Below are 19,971 nucleotides of genomic sequence, written 5' to 3'. Positions count from 1 at the left end.
TTCTATAATATTAAAATGTTTTAAAGAGCCATAGAATTATACTAAGGCATACAAATCTTGCTCATTATTGAAGCAAGATTTCATTTTAAAAAGTAGGATGAAAATGAGCTCTTGCTACTAAATGTACCAGGGAAAATATTGTAAATGGAAGAGCATACTGTAATTTTTTAGTTCTTAAATGCTTATTAAAAGTTTCAAAAGTTTAAGGATGGGTACTACATGACATTGGTTGAAACCTCAGAATTACCCTTCATCATGATTCTCAACTCAAACTGAAAATTTAATTTTACTATGGCATTTTCTTATACCTCAAGGCTAAGGAACCCAAGGAATGATAACTATGTTGGAAAATGTGCAAGAAATTGCAAATTATTGTTATCATTCTTATTTGTTGTTACAGGTACATGAGAGGTTGGGGAAGAAGCCAACATTTGAGTCTTAAATTTTTGTTCTATTCTCATTGTGCAAGAAGATGCTTATGTGTAAATTACTTAAAAACATAGTTTGGTTATCTACTGTCATATAACAAGTCACTCCAATTGTTGTGACTTGGAGAAATCACCATTTTATTAGCTAACAGTTGTGCAATCTGAGCTGGGTTCAGCTGGGTGGTTCTTCCACTAGGCTTGCTGCCTTCAGCTGGCATATTGGTTGGGGGCTTGACTCAGTTGGGAGGCTGGGATGGCTGGGTTTTTCTTTCTATTTAGTCTCAGGGCTTCTCTCCATATGACTTTTTTTCCATGCAGCCTCTCCACAAGTTCTCTTCAACAGAGTAGCTGCAGTTCTTACATGGTAGCTCAGGCTCCCAAGACACAAAAGCAGAAGTTGCCAGGCCTTCCTAAGTCTTAGGCTTAGAACTGGCATACTTCTGCCATGTTCTTTTGGTTAAGGCAAGCATAGGTCCAACCTAGATTTAAGAGAGGGGAACTGCACAAGAGCATGAATAACTGGAGGCATGGCTAATTGTAGGCCACCAGAGTAACAGACTACTACGGCCCTTGTGATATGAAGTGATTATATTTAGAATGTTTCTGAAAGCAAAATGTATGTGGGAAGTATAATATTCAAGTGGTTTATTGTGATGGTGATGAAAGAATTGCACTAAATTTATATTTCTTTTTTTTTTTTTTTTTTTGAGACAGAGTCTCACTTTGTTGCCCGGGCTAGAGTGAGTGCCGTGGCATCAGCCTAGCTCACAGCAACCTCAGACTCCTGGGCTTAAGCGATCCTACTGCCTCAGCCTCCCGAGTAGCTGGGACTACAGGCATGAGCCACCATGCCCGGCTAATTTTTTTGTATATATATTTTTAGTTGGTCAGATAATTTCTTTCTATTTTTAGTAGAGACGGGGTCTCACTCTTGCTCAGGCTGGTCTCGAACTCCTGACCTCGAGCGATCCACCCGCCTCGGCCTCCCAGAGCTAGGATTACAGGCGTGAGCCACCGCGCCCGGCCTAAATTTATATTTCTAAAAGATAATCATGGAGTCATGATGCCATTAGGCTTTAGATGTGAAGTGTTAAAAGCTTATCCTACTACCTTCTGTCTTTCTTACTGATTTGAATACTCAACTTGTTTTAAGTTTTAACAAAAATATTATATTCTGAGTCTTCACCTGAAAAATTGGGATTTTTTTCTCGGGTGTGTGTATGTGTTTGGGGAAGTGAATGATGGAAATGGGGGTTGTGGGGGAAGGACAAGAATGCCTTACTGATTTTTTGAGAAATTTTGGGAAGTATCCAAAGTGAAAACTTGCCATTACAACTTTTCCTATGAGAGGGCTTTAAGACATTAACTGTATTTTGTCTATTTTAGAGCAATAACAACATTGAAAAGATCACGGGTTTGGAGCATCTGGAAGCCCTGCAGAACTTGGATTTGTCCCACAATCAGATAAGTAGCCTCCAAGGCTTAGAGAATCATGACCTCCTGGAAGTGCTCAACCTAGAGGATAATAAGGTAGTGTTGTACTGCCGATGTCTCAGTTTCAGTGTCTGTATAAGAGGACATATTAGAGACAAAGCACAAACACCCCATTATTGGTTTCTCAAGGGTTGTCACGTTAAATGCTATCTTAGACATATTATTCTAGCAAACTTCCTAGAGCAATAGTTGAAAAAGGACCGTTTTTTGAAAATAAATACTTATAATTCTTCATTTTTGAAAATTGGATGATTCCTAATTACATTGTTTTAAAGGTTTAAATTGCAATCATATGTGCATGATTTGCTGAAGTAGATGCGTTCATGCAAGATTTTGTGTAGAAAGATGGCATGAGGAGAGTCTGAGATGTCAGAGTAAGGAGATTGGAGGTCTAATAGTAGCTGCAGGCTAGTGTTGCTACTGTCTAGAGAAAATACTGGGGCTCTGGTGGTGGGTGGTGTTGGGGACATGTTGGTCAACGGGTACCAAATTCCAGTTAGATAGGAGGAATAATTTCAAGAGATGTATTGTACAGCATGGTGATTATAGTTAATAAAAATATATTGTTTTTCAGAAAAATACTAAGAGAGTAGATTTTAAACATTCTCACCACAAAAAAGATAACTTTGTGCATATGTTAATTAGTTAGATTTAGCCATCCCACAATATGTATATATTGCAAAACATCATATTGTGCACAAAAAATACATATGATTTTATTGGTCAACTTAGAATAAAAAAATTTAAAAATGCAAATACCTAGGAAAGGCTTAAACTATTTAAAATAAAGATAAGACCACAGGAAGTAGATTCTTATATCCTGTTGGTAATAACAGTGTATGTTCCTAGTCTGCATGATGAGTTGCAGGTTGGACTTATTCAAATTTTCTTGTCTAGCTTAATGTACACTCTACTTCAAAAATTAAATAAATTGGCTTTCACTTTTAATTACATTTTATTTTTAAAAAAGCATCTGGGCTCCTAATCATGGTATAGTAAATTGGTACCTTTAGCTGATTTCTTATGCAATAGGTTTACAAAGTGATTTTATTCATATTGAGTACTTTATCATATTTTGGGGGAAAAGATTTCATAAGGAAGTTGAATGTTTAATTCTTCTTGAAAATGCAAAGTTGGGCCGACACTGAAAGAGGCAGTTGGTGCTGGTGGAGCGAGATGTGGCATCGTGGAGACCTTGTCCTATTCTGCTGTGACGGTACTTACCAGTTTTGTCTGATGGCTCTTTCTCCACCAAACTCCCATCATCTGTTAAGCTACTAAAAATCAAGAGAAGTCAGTCATTAGGTGTAGGAATAAGTGAAATTTTAATCACAGACAAAATTGTTATTTTCATTCTCACTTGACTTGTATATTAAATTGTTCTGGCAACTTCTCAAGTTAATTAAGTCTAGCAGATGACCTTTGATGCCTGTGCTGTGTGTCTTAGGAAGGCAGCACAATCTCTGTTTCATGTGGATTTATGTCCTTTTCCCGCGCTTGCCATTAAAGACTAACTTTTAGAAAATTGCCTACTTACAGTGTTTCTTACATACAGGAGCTGTTGGAGAGGTGGAAAGCACTTATTAAATCCCAACTCAATGCATCTCAGGATTTAGGAAAAGGAGTAATGATGATGATAATTGTAACAATTACAGGCATAAAATAATCTAGAGATATTTACTGAGTACCTATTTACATATGTACCAGCTACTGTTCTAATTGCTTTACTTATTTAATCTTTCTTATAACCCTATTATTAATGCCATTTTACAAATGAAGAAACTGGGGCACAGAGAGGTTAAGTAACTTGCCCAAAGTTTATAGATCTAGCAAATAGCAGAGCCAGGATTCAAATATGGAATATTTTGCCTTCAGAGTCAATGTTCTTAACCTTTGCAGGATAATATAGTAAATGACATGCTAATGGACCTTCCTTCTGAAAAGGGTGTGGTGTGATGCTCCAAAAGAGTGCTTTCTCATCCAAACTTAATGTGAACCACAGATATAATTTAAAGTTCTCGAGTAGGCACAATAAAAAGGTACAAAGAAACAGGCAAAATTACTTTTGATAATATATTTATTTAATCCAATATATCCAAAATATTATCAGTTCAGCATGTAATCTACATATAAAATTATTGATGAAATATTTTACCTTCTATTGTTTCATGCTAAGTTTTTGACATCTGGTGTGTGTTTTACACATCTCAGTTCATTTGGTTGTGTTTCCAGTGCTCAGTAGCCACATGTGGCTAGTAACTGCCATACTGGATAGCACAGGTCTAAAAACCCCTCACAAATAGTATATTGTTCTTTTCCATTTCAAGAGACTTTTTAAATTGCATTTGAAAAAGTTTAAAGAAAAAAGGGGTATCATTAAGTGAAGTGGTTCATGATTTTCAAATGTTAAACAGGCTCTATTAAAAAAAGTGGCCACGTGTCCCAAAGGGGGATCCTTTGGCAACGATTATGTCTGTAACAATAACATAATTCCCTGGTGCCCTGCTGAGCAGGTTGGAGAGCAACTGACAGTACTTTGAAATATTCTTTGAGCCATCCAAAGAGTTCCTCAGAGATTTTTCCAGGACTACTGAGAATACTATGTATCAGGGATGGAAAATTTATCATTTAACAGAAACATAACATAACTTCTGCTTCTCATATGATTCATTTGATATGAGAAATATTGTTTTACTTGTAGCACTTTCATCCATATTAGGCACTTGGTTTTAGCTGTTGAAACATTGTAACACCTACATGTGATTATTTGAACATCTCTCTTAAGGTCATTTGCAAATGTTTACCATCAGCTGGTGATTTGGGGACCTTAGTTACTCTCTACACAGTAGTCCTTGTTAGATTTTAAATCATTTCCATCATTTAAAGAGTATACCAAACTTTTAACTCCATTGTAACCTTAGTCCTTTCTTCTAGTAGCAAGATACTGGTCCGGGAGTGACTTAAAGAACACAGTTCTATTTCTCTGAGGCTCAGCGTCATTATTTCACAGTGTTTGTTCCCAACTACTTTTCTGAGGTTTTCTTTTTAATGGATTAACAAGGTAATACTCATAAAGCAATAAAAGCAACTTAAATCTTAAGTAACAATAGCACTCCTCCCAGAGCTCCCAATCTGTTCATTTTTTGCAGTGCTCTGGCCTTTCCTTCTAAATCATTTTCCCTGAATGCTGACGGAGACGATGGCAGCTGGAGACCATTATCCTACTCTTTACATTTTTGAGGCTTTATGTAGGTGGGAAGTTCTTAGCAGAGGACTTCTTGCTTGTTGTTGTTCAGAGATAGATGCCATTTAATGTCTTAGGCAAGCAATCCATGGGCATTATCCCCATTGTCATTGGACCCTGGCTCATACTTCTGTTCATATATGTGAGCAAAAGGAATTTGGGGGGAATTGAACACAGTCAGCTTTCTAAGTGAACTTAATTTCTCTCAGGATTTCAGTTTGTTAGCCCTGTAAAGAGAGGGGTTGAACTAGATGATTCCTTGCGGAACCTCGGGCTTCCAGAGGCTGACAACATTGATGCAGAGGCAGCCGGGGCTGGGGATAGGAGATGCTGGCATGATCACATATCCCGCTAAAATCAGTCTCCCTCCAGCTTGCCAAGGTGCCCCTGCCATGGGATGCAGACAGAAAGGAGGCCCCTTTGGAGGGCTTTGGGCTCTTTACATTCAGAGAGGACTGCCAAGGCAGGGTAGCCTGATCTGCTCAGCAACTGCTCTCTTGGGATAGCCTTGGCTCTCTGCAGAGAGTACACTTTGAGCCCAGGTCCTGGTGCTGCCTCATCACTTTGCAAATACTTTTTGAACTTTCAGACTAAGGCCAAGGTAGTCCCTAACTTAATGCCCACCTCATGGCGATGGACTTGGCCTGCTTCTGGGTGCCCTGGCCCCATGGCGATGAAGGCAGCCTGCACAGCTAGGCGTGCTTGCCTTGCTTTAGCACTGGCTAGATCATCAGAGTGCAGGCTGTTGATCCTGAGACCGTGTGTGCCGTAGGCATCTGACTGGGTTAGGCCAGCAGTGCAGACAGAGGGCCTGTTACGGCCAGTTCACGTGACTGGGGATGGAGACCAGCACTCCCAGGGGCAGCTGATGGAATGAAGCTCCCTTGAAGAAGGGGGTTGCAATGCCACGTGGTGGGCATTTTCTTCTGACCCTCATGCAGACCAATATGATTTCCACCCTAGGAGCTATGTAACATCTGGTGTCTCTGCTAGAAGCTTTTCCCCAAATTTTCAAAAAAATTCTCGCGTTCATTTCATTTAAGCTTCCATCTGGCCCTCACAGAAAGGCCACTCCAGCACCCCTCCCAGTTTCCTTTATCCCTTCACACTCCTTCATTCATCATTAGTACTTACCACTGCCTGAGAGGATGTCATGTCGCATATTCTATGAGTTCATTGTCTTCCACACTAGAATGTTGATTTCAAAAGCTCAGGGGCTTTATCTTGTTCACTTTGTGCAGTGCCTGGCACTTAATAACTTTGTGCAGCTCACAGATGACGCTGAAGAATATCTGTTGGCCAAGTGCATGGCCCTTGGGAGCCCTCAAGGCTGCCCAGATTTGCCTCTTTCCATCAAGTGCTCTGTTGGTGTTTGAGGTGCCCGTGATAAGATCTGGAGTGGTTGTGTGTACGAAGTGAGGCTCGAGTGTTTTCCTACTGGATGGAGAGAGGAGAGAGAGTAGAGATTTGAGGAATTGTTTGAGCTGAGGTGACAAGGGCCTTAAACCAGGCAGTGGTAGTGAGGAAGGAGAAGGAAGGCTGAGGTCCACAGGTGTTTCTGAGGTAGAATTAATAAGATAGACTGGAGGTGGTGGATGAGGAAGATGATATTGCTGAAGATGACTCCTAGGTTTCCAGGTCAGGTGACTGAGGTGACTGGGTGACAGTGGTGCCATGTAGGCTCCTTACTCAGTGATCTAGAACCTCTGGGTCCTTGGATATTCATCTTGCTCTGAACTTTAGAGGCAGATATCGTATTCCAACACTGCTATGTGGGCATGCTATGCCAGCTTTTTATAACGGAAGGCAAGCCAGGCAAACCAGTGGTGCTACTTTTGGGGAAGCTTATCCTTATTAAGTACAGTGAGTTGAATTGTGGTCCTCCAAAAGATGTATTCCCGAGTCCTACCCCTGGGAACCTGTGAATGTGCCCTTGTTTGGAAAAGAGGTCTTTGCAGATGTAATCAAGTTAAGGATCTCAAGACAAGATCATCCTGGATTTAGGGTGGCCCTAAATCCAATGCCCTTATAAGAAACAGATTGGGAGAAGATGCATAGACAGAGGGCAGAAGGCCCAGAGACGCTTGTGAAGACAGGGGCAGAGATTGGAATTATGTCGCTACAAGCCAAGAAATGCCTGGAGCAAGAGACAGGGAAGAATTCTCCTCTATAACCTTCAGAGAAAGCATGGCCCTGAAATCAACACCTTGATTACAGACTACTGGTTTCCAGAACTATGAGATTTCTGTTGTTTGTGGTAATTTGTTATAGCAACCACAGGAAACATACGCTAAGTGAGGTCTGGAAGTTATACTTAATTATGGTCTCTTGTAATTTCTGCTTTTAAATTTTATTTAAGAAATTTCTCTATACCCTAAGGTTTTAAATATTCTCCTATATTTTCTTATAATTTCAAATTTCTTTTTTTTTCATATTTAGTCTTTAACCCAACTGGGATTTATTTTTGTGGGTAATGTGAGGTACGCATCTAATTCCCATGTGGAAACATATTGTCTCAATGTTTCAAAACTCTGATTTAATAATTGTAAAATATTCTATTGAATGGCTATGGCAGGATTTATTGAGTCTTTTACTTATTGCAATTTGATGTGTTTACAACTTTTGCTATTAAAAATAATGTTGTAGTGTATATTCTTATACATAAATCTTTAAGTGCATCTTTAATTATTTCCTTAGGATTCTTGGAAATATCATTACTGGGTATGGGCAGTTTTAAGACTCTTGATGTGTTTCTTGAAGATTCATACTAATTAATACTCCCAACAGCTGTGTTTGAAGTTGGAATACCTTATTATAGGCACATCTTACTACACCTTTGTCATCAAATATCTTTTAAAAATTATGTCAATCTGTTAGGAAAAAATGGAATTTCATATCATATTTTATATGCTTTTTATTGATTACCAGTAAGTTAAACATTTTTTTTCTTGTTTGTTAGACATTTGATGTCCCTTTAAAATATTGTTCATGCTCATGACTATATTTTATTACAGTTCTTTTGCTTTTCATTATGCTTAGGGTACTTTTGATATATTAAAATTATTTATGAATCATATAAATATTTTTCTTTGTGTCTCCCTTTTTTGTTTGTTTGTTTTGTTTGTTTCATTATTTATTTATTTATTTATTTATTTATTTGAAACTAGGTCTTGCTCTGTTACCCAGGCTGGAGGGCAGTGGGTAACAGGCCCTCACTGGGCTCAAGTGATCCTTCCACCTTAGCCTCCCAAGTAGCTGGGACTACAGGTGTGCACCTCCATGCCTGGCTAGTTTTTAAATTTTTTTTTGTAAAGACAGGGTGTTGCTATTGCCCAAGCTGGTCTCAAACTCTTGGCCTCAAGCAATTCTCCTGCCTCAGCTTTCCAAAGTGCTGGTATTACAGGCGTGAGCCACCATGCCTGGCCTTTCCTTTATTATTTTTAAAATTTTTTTCCATTCTGAAATCTGACAGGTTGTTCACTTAAACTCTTTTTTTTTTTACTTATTTCTTTTATTACCTTCAACTCTTAATCCATAATTTATTTTATGCCATAATTGAAACAGAAATTTAAATTTACTTTAAAAAATCTGATAGTAATATGATAACAGTACCATTTATTGAGTTCATCATATGCTCAGCCTTGTGCTAAAGAATTCTTACCCATTAACTCATTTAACCAATAGCTCTATTGAATAATAATAATTTTCTCACTGATCTATAGTTCACTTTTTAAATATACATTTCTTATTTCTACTAAGATCTGTTTTCTGGACTATTCTGTTTCATTGATCCATCTGTTGATTATTATTTCAGCAATGCGTTTATGACCATCATCATCATCATCATTAACTAGGTGATAGAGGCCCACACTTTGAAAAAGCTTTTCTGCACAAGTCCACAAATATATGTGGCAGTGAAAAAAATTTTAATGGTTGCGTCTGATTATTTTCTAATATATATAAAAATATTTTTAAAGAAAAGGCCCTCCCCCTACTTAGGTCTAGATGGTGATGCTTGGAGAGCATGGCCTGGAAGGAAATAGCAAAAAGAAAGTTGTTGATGGCTTCTCTGGGGTGGGCTGTGGCTAATAGGGGCAAAGGAGGCTAGAGAAAGGGAGCGGACTGGAATCCAGGGATCAGCTGTGCTGCTATGACATTCTTGGCAGCAGACGGCTGAAGGTCCCGTAAGAGGATAGCCTTTCTGGCTGTATTTCACTGTAAGTCATTAGGGATGCTGTTGTTCCTACACCTACTGTAAAAGTCTGTTACACACATGGCGTACGGTTTGTGGCCTTTGATGTGAGGGTGGGGTCTGCCATGGGGTGAGGATGTGCAGGAGAGGGAGGGCACATGCAGGCCAGCCAGGATCTGTTTATTTTGCTAATTCGGCAGAAATGGGAACTTGAAGCCAACCCACCCCGTGTTTGCTCCCCTCTTACCTCACCCTATCCTTAAAGGACTGGGAGAGAGGCCGGATTCCTTTTGACTCTCAAAAGACCAGCTGATCCCAACTGCATCTTAATGGTAATATAATTTTATATAGCCCACAATCATTGTGTTCATGGTGTTTGCAACACATCCAGGAGATCTTTCCTTGCAATCATTGTAAATACCACCATCTTCTAAAATAAGCATGTAGTTTTCCTACTGTGGGACTGTACTGTGACTAATTACATAATGATGGAGTTTGTTGGAATTTAGAAATTTTTTACTTTTACTAATAAAATTAGACTGAAAGTTCTTGTATCTAATTTTTGCCTGTCTGATGATCTCTTTAATATAAACTTCTTGAAGTAGGATGGCTGGTTTATAGCTTATGCACGTATAATACATCAGATTACCCTTTAGAAAGGATGTACCAATTTCTACACTTACCAGCAATGTCTGCCAGTGCACATGGCCAGGACTTGTTGGTGAGACACGATGAATTCAGGGACACATCTCCTCGTAACATTGGTGTTGTCCAAGAACAAGAGCTGTATGCTAGAGGGAAATCAATCCATTGTTCAAAAGTTCTGACTAAGCAGTGTGAACCAAGTTTACTTTTTCACCTTCCTGAATAGCACAATATAAAATAGTGGGTCCCTTATAAGATGGTCTCATAGATGATCCAAATGGCAGTCTAGTCATCTTATGGAAAAAGATGTATATAATAACATAATGTTGCTCTAACAAGATTAATGTATACAGAGTGTATATTGCAACTCTGGAGTTTGCCTTTTATATTATATCTTTGAAAATGGCATCCTTTGAACATGGTGCATGTGTTTAGACCTTGACTTAGCTTTGGGCCTAGTTTACATTTTAACTGCATTATGTGGTTAGATAACTCAGAAGTTATTGGTTACCCTGCTTATGGAGTACTTTTATTAATACAACACATGCAGAAATAATTTGGAGAAAAATAGAAGTGAAAAAGTAATAAATTTTTGTAAAAGTTCAATATCTACATTTGAAATAAAATTGATATTATGCTAATTACAGAAAATTTAAATAAAACTTTTTGCTTTTAGTGGAGAATTCACGACTGCTGCAACCCAAGCTCTATCCTTGGTCAAATTAAGAAACTGTCAAGCAGTCCTTTTTTTTTCTTCTTTCCCTTCCTTTTAAAAATTGTGAAATGTAACCCATATAGAAAAGTGTATAAAACAAAACCATACAGGTTAGCTAAAAAAATTTAATGTGAACAGTGGGCGCCCATCAAGAAATATAATATGTCATACAATTTTCAATTTTTACCTTTCCTTAAAATAATTTCTCTTGTGGAAAAAGTGATGAAGCCATACATGTACATGCAGTAAGAAGGCTTACCCAGTCACAAATGACCAGGGTAGCAGAAGCAGGATTGGGGAGGGAAATTGGGGGCCTAGAGGGCTAGGAACAGGGGTGGGGATAGGGTGGGTAGCCAGGTCTTATTTGCATGCATTTTTGGTACTGTTTCTCTGCTTTCACATACCATTTTATTACTGCCTTAAAATGAACATGGGTGAGAGGAGAAACCTTACCATTCTCTAGCCAGAGAGGGAAAAAGAAAATATTGCTGTGGGCATTCACATTTATTGAAGAGGCATGCAATAATTCCCTGGTTCTGTGTAGCTCTGCAGAATTTTCATTAAAAAGCTGGATATTCAACTGAGCAATTTTTTAAATCAGTTAAATTTAAAGGATCCAAACTGACTCTTAGGGTATTATGTTTTCTATTGTCTTTGTGCATTTAATATGTTGATAATATTTTTTTCTTTGATTAAACAGATTGCTGAGCTGAGTGAAATAGAATACATTGAGAATCTACCTATCCTTCGAATTCTCAATCTTCTGAAAAATCCAATTCAGGTGAGAGATCATTTATATGGGCTGGGGGGAGGAAGAGGAGGACTATCCTGGAATTCTTCTTCAAGAAGTACTTTTGGTAAAGAATATCAGGAATGTGAATACAGCCTATTTATCTTCCTTCCCTCTTAGGAACCAGCTAGAAGGGTTTACTGGCACCTAAATGACTTGACTTGTTTTTTTAGAAATAATATCTTTTTTCATGACTGACACGTTGTCACACCACTGCCAATGAAGTAAAGCCTGACATTGAATATCATTTACCTGTTCCGCTGGTCATTTGTGACTCATCCCAGGTAGTGCTAGCGATTACAGGAAGGAGCTAATGGGATTGTAGAGCAACATTCCTTTACATTAGAGAATGCAAGATGCCAAAGGTGTAGACAGAATATGGTTTCTATTTTATAGGGGGGGACAGAAGGTCTAAGATTAGATATCTAAAATAATTTGCCTCGATATAGCCACAAACGTGGTGTTGTTGTAAAGTAATTATAGAATAATATTTCCTAAGGGTTCTTAACCTTTGGGATTTAAGGATCAAGGACTGTTTTTCAGGTCTCTCTCTTTCTATCCATCCATAGATCCTTTCTCCTGGCCTCCTCCCCCTCCTTGTCCATCTGTCCTTCCTTCCATTTTCTACCCCTCTCCTTCACGTACATTTCCACAGACCCCTGGCTTTCTATGTATCTCTAAGTACATTTTTTTGTATGTGTATCTTGATGTACATGTCTGGACAGGCAAACAAAAAAAAAGAAAGAAAAATTTAAAAATAAAAACAGTCCTTGATAGAATAGTAGCAGGCAATTTAAAAGCATCACACTCCCAGTTTCAGATCCATAAAGAGTGTGCATAAATAAGCATCACAAACCCATTGACACCTGTTATCTTGCTTATATCACAAAACCTTCGCCCCCCAGCATTACACATGGAAGAACACAAAAGATACCTTTGTATATTCATGTCATGTGAATTTACTCATCTACAAAAGGCATCATCCACTAATGTCTTTCTTTCAAATAGACATAGCTTCTTAATACAAAAAACTAATTAATTATATTTCTAAAAGGCAGATAGTTCTAATACAACAAATGGGAGGGAATAATAAGGAATTTGTCTTATAAATGAATGTTATTTTATTATTGTAAGGTAAACTCATAATAAATGATAAAATGAATACAAAATAATACAAATAAATAAATAATAACAAAATAATATAAGTAGTAAAGTTTCATTATTTGCAGTAATGAAATTCATTGAGGTTAGAAGACAGGGTTTGAGTCACTGGCCACAGAATCTTAGATGAGCTGCTTCACCTCTCTGAGGCTTAGTAGTTTTTCCCTTAAGAAGTGAGGATAATCAGGTTGTGTGTGTCGGCTCAAACCTATAATCCTAGCACTGTGGGAGGCCAAGAGGGGAAGATTGCTTGAGTCCAGGAGTTTGAAACCAGCCTGGGTAACATAATGAGACCCTATTTGTATGATAAATTAGTCCCAGCTACTCAGGAGGCTGAGGCAAGAGGATCACTTGAGACCAAGAGTTTGAGGCTGCAGTGAGCTATGATCATGCCACTGCACTCCCGCCTGGGTGACAGAGCAAGACCGTGTCTCTAGAAAAAATAAAATTAAAAAACAAAAAGAAATGAGGATAATCCTACCTGTTCTACTAATCTTAAAGGGAAATTAACAAGATCGTGCATTGGAAGAGCGTTGTAAATTACAAGGCACGGTCTGCATTTGAGTAAAGGTAAGGGGTGAGCGTGAAGTGCAGAGCCCTATGCAGGGGTGTGGGAATGATGGGGGAGCAGATGAAAGACCCAGGGTCATGGGAATAGAATGCTGGTGCTTGTTGATTTGGGAAAAGGAAGGCAATTGAATAGTTTTCTTGGTATTTTAAATAGGAAAAACCTGAATATTGGCTGTTCGTAATTTTTATGCTACTGCGATTAACAGAATTAGATCAGAAGAAGGTTAAAGTGGAAGAAAAGGTATGTAATTGTATTTCATGTGTTTGTGGGTTAATATGCCCAAAAGCTCACATTGTCTGCCACAGAACCAATATAATCAATAAATGAGACATAAAATATGTAAATTAATTCTTTATTTAGAGACTGTTCTCTTGTCTGAGGAACTATCTGTTTAACCCTCTGCTGAGCATCAGCACAAATGCAGTGAAAGGCCTATTAGTACAGTGAAAGTTTGGGGAACAGAAGCGACACTCCACTTGTATAAGTAGCCGCATTGTCTATATCTGGGTAGCAGATGATCAGTTTGGATAATTATCATATTTGGAGGGTGTATGATTCTGTGTTACTTTAAAAATTCATTTAGCAATAAAATATAATGTTATTCTACCATATAATCGAAAGATACTCAAATCGCTACTTTGATATGTTAAATCCTTAATTCTGCTCTTTAAAATAATGATTCCTCTGGTCACACAATTCCAGAGTAACCAGACCTTGAACATTAGCACCTGCCTCCCTCCCTGCCAAACCCGTGGTAGCTGCTTTGTCTTGCTTTAGTGGCTGGTGACAGCTGAAATCTCTACTAATGAGGATTTCTTACACTGGATGCAAATCTGAGATGGGAATGAAAACAGGTATAAATATGTAGAGAGGCACATATTCCATCTCATAAATGCCTTTCTGAAATCTTGGTTAAAAATAGTTACAGATTCTAGTCTGTCATTATTCTCACCCTCAGAGGCACTTATTAGATTTCTCTTTTCCTTTAACATTTTGCAAAGGGAATAAAATTTAAAACCATGTATTAGTAAAGGTGTGGTAGGTGGGGGAAATGTATTTAGAGGGATGGCAAAGACAAGGCAATAGAGAACCGTACATTATGAGGGAAAGGCCCATATCCTTGAATGGAGAAAGTTATGCTAAAAGAAAAAGAAGGTTTGGTAGAATTTGAGGTCATGGGAATAGTTCTTGGTGAGATGGCATGAGAAAAAAATTCCCCAAGTATCAGCTACCTGGAATCTAGAACTATAAATTTTATTCTGTCTTCCCATACTAAAAGTTGGAATGTTTATTAGAAGTGGTCATGGATTTTCAAGGGTTTTTATTGTTTTTGTTTTTCCTTTTCCCCTACCAAACAAGGGAGTATAAAGAAGTAGGAGATCAAAGGACTCCATTCAATATTTTAAAATAATTATTATTTTAGGTTTTAGGAAAATTAAAATAGACTTGAAGACTGAATGCACAGGTTCATGGGCATGTGCTAAATTATTTTGTATACCTGGTGCCTGTCTAGAATATCTCATTGAAGAAAATCTAAGCCTTGTCTTCTATTTAGAAACAAAGCTTTTTTCCCTTTTACATTTCTCATTCTGAAAAAGGTTGCAGCAGTGAATAAATACGACCCTCCCCCTGAAGTGGTCGCAGCCCAAGATCACCTGACCCACGTTGTCAACAGTGTGATGCAGCCACAGAGGATTTTTGACAGGTATTTATTAGGCATCCACAGGGTAGAACTCAGGGCGGGCAAGCAAAAGACACCCTCATCATTTTCCCCAGCCCTCTATTTCGGGACAATTTATTTCCTACAAATGCTGCTTTCTCACCTTCTAGGAGAGAAGGGGCCAAGTCTTTGTTTGATGGACTGTCTTGTCTCAGTTACGGCGTATTACCATGCACTTGAATGTGCTGTTCACTTGGTGTTTTCCTAATCATGGTGAGGAGTCAATTAATCCTCACTCTTTCATCTGGCCCCTTCTTTGGTGGCTGTGCCATACAACAGTGAAATCCAAAACAAAAAAAGTTTGTCAGCTTTTCTGCCTTGGGTTAGAAATGCAGACCTGAATTTCATTAACAGAAAATTGTGATCGTTTATATCCATTGTAAATTTTCCCGTAGCTGTGAGTGAATGCTAAATACCCTTGCCAAAGAGGGTTCCATGAATTCAGATTATTAGGGAGTCCCTAGAAGGAAGCCAAGCTAGCCTGGGGGAAACCTGAAATAGTCTTTGCACGGAGCTGCTATCAACCCAGCAGGGGGGAATCACCCAGCTTGGTGGAACACACATGAATAGAGTCTCTCACCTCTAAATTTGAAGACAGACTTACCATGGTTCCTCCATTTCTTTTTAAACAATCTGTTGGAGCAGATGGCCATTTATGCTCTAAGTATAATGCAGAAATTCTATCAATACCCAAAGGCATTTTAAAAATACTTGTAAAATCTCTTGGATATAAATGGCTTCTCTTCTTCATTTGGTATTTGTTCCTGTACTTTATGTGGTTGGTTTCCGACAGAGAGCAAAATGTTTTGTTTTGCAACGCAGGACATGATTTTTACATATAATTTAATAATACAGGCACTGACAGTTTTATATGTTTATGATAGCCCTCTAAGGTGAAATGAATGATCATTTATTTACATACATCTGGAGAAGCACATTTGATTTAAAAGAGAGTATTTATGTCCTCATTGTATTTCTTTTCTAGTTTATGATATTGCTAGTTGTTTCATGCTTTAGGGTACATCTATATAAAAATAAATATCAAAGAAATTTACAGCAGTGTTTGATAAGCACGTATGTCTTGATCATTTCTGGCTGTTGGGCAAACAAGAGCAAAGCCCAGGTAGGCCTGCATATTCCAGGCTGGAGTAGTGTTTATTGTGAACATTCATGGAGACAGGACAGATAGCTCGTGTGAATGCCTGCCGGGCCCTTCCTACTCTGGGCCAGCACACAGCGCTCTGTCAGCACCAGAAGTCAGGATCCAGGAGAGCAACCCTGACTCTTGTCTTTGGACTTGTGTGCTGCATTATTTAGTGTGCTTCAGTTTCTTCATGTGTAAAATGGGTATAAATGACAGAAACATCTTCATCAGCTTCTTGTGATAATTAAATGGGGTAATACATGTAAAACTCCTAGAATAGTGCCAGGCACATAGTAATTGCTCAAGTAAATTTTAGTTATTCCTGTTAAGTTTGCTTTGCATATCTGTATTCTAATTCGAAAAATATGGATGTTAAACTAGACCTCACAGGGCAGTCTCATTTCTTTCACTGATGAGTTCTAGGTGGAATACTTCACTCTAGCAATCAAGAATTGATACATGACCACATTTTTCCTTTAAAAAGTCTTGTTAAAGTCAATTTACATAAATTTGTATTTTACTTTATTTGTTATCTATGCTTTGAATATTATTTTTGGCATATTATAATTAACTTATTTCTGGAAAGTAGGATTATCCTTTTAAACAGTGTCTACATATAACAAGTGCTCATTTAACTGGGTTAATTATGATTGTGACACAGAAACTTTATCTGATGGAAGCAGTTAATATGCTGTCTCTCTGGCTAGAGTAGGTAACAACTGATTCTGGTCCTATGTCGTAGCACTCTCCCAAGCCTGGATTCCCCTTACCCCATGTTGATACTGGCCGGTCCTGAAGCTTGTGGGAAACGAGAACTGGCCCACCGCCTCTGCAGACAGTTTAGTACTTACTTCAGATACGGGTAAGTTTGTTTATTGGCTTGTGAGACTTGGAAATCTGTCTAAGTTGTTGCATATATCAATAGTTTATTCCTACTAAAATCTCGGATATTTCTAATTTTGGCTATTAATTTTAAGCAAGTTCAAAAATGTACAGAACAACTTAATATTTAAGTTACATTTTACAGCAAAGCTAGAAGTGGTAAGTAAATGGAATGTTCTGTAGGTATTAACTCTTAGTAAGGACAGATCACCACGAGAGTGTTAATCCTTGAAGGGAAATTCTTGATAACATTGGATCAATGTGATTATCTGGTCTTGAAATGACTAGGAATCTGGATTCTGTTGCCATTCTAATCAATGTGGTAGAGATGATTGCTGAAGTTTACTCCTAGTAATAGAAGAACTTAACACATAGCAAGAAGAAAGAAAATAGTTTGTCTTTTATGAAGCAGGCAGTAGACACACAGCAGTGACATTCCCCGCGCCCAAATCAAACTAGCAATCAAATAAGCATAGCTCATTCATGCTGTCATACACCTTTTCTATAAAAGGCTTATCAGTTTCTTTGTCATTTATTATACTGTGATATATACTGTATTTTTTTTAACTTTAACTTTCCAAATGTTTCACTTAATTCAGTCCCAGCCCAAATTGCTCTCCAGGGTTTGAAAATACACATCTTTTTAATGAAGCATAAATGGCGTTTGAATGCAGGCTCCTGCTACCGTGCTGTATGCCAGCACGGATAGCACGTTGTGAAGTGTAGCGGGCAGGGCTGTCCTCAGGGACGGCTTCCACTTGACTGTCTTGAGTGTCTTTGTCTCCAGACAAAAGTATGACTTTGCAGCCATATTTCAGGAGGAAGAAGGAGAAGCAAGTTTTTCTTTTCCTTTCCTTCCCTTCCCTTTCTCTTTCCCTTCCTTTCCTTTAGTGTACAATATGCCTCAAGTTTTCTGGAGCAAATATTTTGCTGAGTGATTTCCTAATGACCCAGTTAAAATAGAGGAGCGTATCTGGAAAACTAGAACCATCCCTCCCACCCTCCCCCCAATAAAACCCCAGCTGGATTTATAGATTTTTTAGAGGTTTCTGAGAATCAGATTTAGAATTGTCGCTGTGGTCTCTTAAACTGGTTTCCTCTTGTATTTTTTATGTATGGCAACAAAATTGCTTTTAGATTAGTGGTGTCTGTCAGTGAGGTGTGGCTGTGAGTATAAATATATATAAGACAGCAAGAAAAATAAGTGCAAATTATTTTCTTAATACTATTACAAAAAAGGTCTCTTCCCTGAAGCTATACATGTTTAAAAAATGTAAATACTATTTTAAACAGGTCCATTTATTTAGATATTTAAAATTGCTTCCCTCATTTGAACAACTCCAGGACACAAATGCTATAGAATAATTTATTGATTAATATATTTTAAATACCCTGAAGTAACAAAAATAAATTAAAAGTTAATTTTAGAATAAAGAAGCATAGAGTGAATTATGCTCATGTGGGGGTACTGAACCTGTTTTGAAAGATAAGCTGAACACAATGAATGGAAGGTCAGACTAGGACAGAAGGTATATGCTGACCATTGTGCTAATGTGTAAATGTGGAACTTTTCAGCAAACCAATGTGACCTATGGGAACCAAGGCTTTCTCTGGTTCTTTTCACATGTCTGATACCTATTATGTTGAAATGGTTGGTAGCCCAGTCCTGTTTCTTTGTGATATGCTACTGCCAAGGCATGCTTGGTTGTCCTGTTCTTCGAGGTGTTTATTGGCTCATTGCAAGATTCTGATCCAGTCTGCCCCTACAATCTTATGTGGCTAGGCCTCCCAATTACTCATTTTCATTAAATCCTGTATATCCCTTATTATAATGCTTATTCATCATGCTTGTGATTGATTTGTTTAATGTCTGTTTTCCCCACTTGTCTGTAAGCCCAGTGAGGATAGGGGCTATGCCAGCCTTGTTCACCATTGAGTTACAGTACCTAGCATATGGCCGGGCACTTAATACATGTGAGATAAATATTTGTTAAATGACTGACTAACTGATTGAATGAGTGAATAGATGGCTGAATTAGTGGCATTATATGCAACACTTAATAACAATAACTGTAATAAGAAGCTTAGGTGATTTTCCCCAACTACCACTGATGGAGATAGAGAGAGTTAGATGGATTCATTCATTTGTTCATTCTTTCAATAAATATTTACTGAGTTTCTCCCATGTGCTAGTTCCTGAGGATACAGTGGGAAGACCGGTGAGGTCCTTGCCTTGATGAAATCTATAACCTAGTAGGGAACTCAGACCTTAGATAATTAGTGCCATGTGAAATTTGAGTGGAGGCACAAGATGGCAAAACAAAATGCTAAAATTAGCTTTATCCTCCTATACTGTTACTGCTGCCACTGCTGTTTCTCTCCTCTGGCTGGAATTAGTGGTGAGTGGAAAGACACTCCTGATTGCCTCCACCAGTTACGTACTCAGTCATCCACCTCCCTCACAGGCTCAGAAGTTCTGGCCAACTGTTCATTGTCATTCTCATGGAGGCAGAGATCAGGGTTTGTTCAATGGCAAATTATTCTAAGAATTCCTTCAAGATCTCCAGGGAGGCCTCAGCTCACTGTGTGGGGAGCTCTACAGAAGAGGATTCCATCAAGGCATGGATCAAAGAAAAGGTATTGGATAGCTAGTAATTTCACCCATTGAGAAAGTAAGATAGTACTACCATTATACGCAGCAACTTTGTAATTAAAGCTAAAACCAAAGAACATCCTCAGGGGCAAATCATTGCTGTTGTTTAGATTTTCTTTTCTTTTATTCTTTATCCAACGTAAGTTTTACTAATTTTTAACTAAATGACAAGACCAAAAAAAGGCATAAATACAGTCTCTGCCATTTGCTTGAATTTTTTCTCTCCCTCATATTTATTTAATTTTCTCATGGTATTTTACTTCCTTTTCAAATTGCATTGACCCAAGATCAAGACATTTGATGAAATTTTTACATGTTAAGTTGCATATCCA

General features: G+C 38.0%; 1 protein-coding gene across 1 annotated transcript in view; it reads left to right on the top strand.

The window, feature by feature from the left end:
• The window catches only part of LRGUK (leucine rich repeats and guanylate kinase domain containing), a 100,077-nt gene that overhangs the window by 28,202 nt on the left and 51,904 nt on the right, over positions 1 to 19,971 (top strand). Inside the window, exons 7-11 of the mRNA XM_045564021.1 lie at positions 1,815 to 1,958; positions 11,419 to 11,499; positions 13,394 to 13,480; positions 14,839 to 14,945; positions 16,847 to 16,966. Of these exons, the coding sequence (XP_045419977.1) occupies positions 1,815 to 1,958; positions 11,419 to 11,499; positions 13,394 to 13,480; positions 14,839 to 14,945; positions 16,847 to 16,966 (539 nt within the window). The remainder of the gene's footprint in view (positions 1 to 1,814; positions 1,959 to 11,418; positions 11,500 to 13,393; positions 13,481 to 14,838; positions 14,946 to 16,846; positions 16,967 to 19,971) is intronic.

Source organism: Lemur catta, chromosome 11, assembly GCF_020740605.2.
Source record: "Lemur catta isolate mLemCat1 chromosome 11, mLemCat1.pri, whole genome shotgun sequence".
Taxonomy (NCBI): Eukaryota; Metazoa; Chordata; class Mammalia; order Primates; family Lemuridae; genus Lemur; species Lemur catta.
Note: the sequence above shows the minus strand (reverse complement) of the source record. Positions and strands in the feature narration are given on the sequence as shown.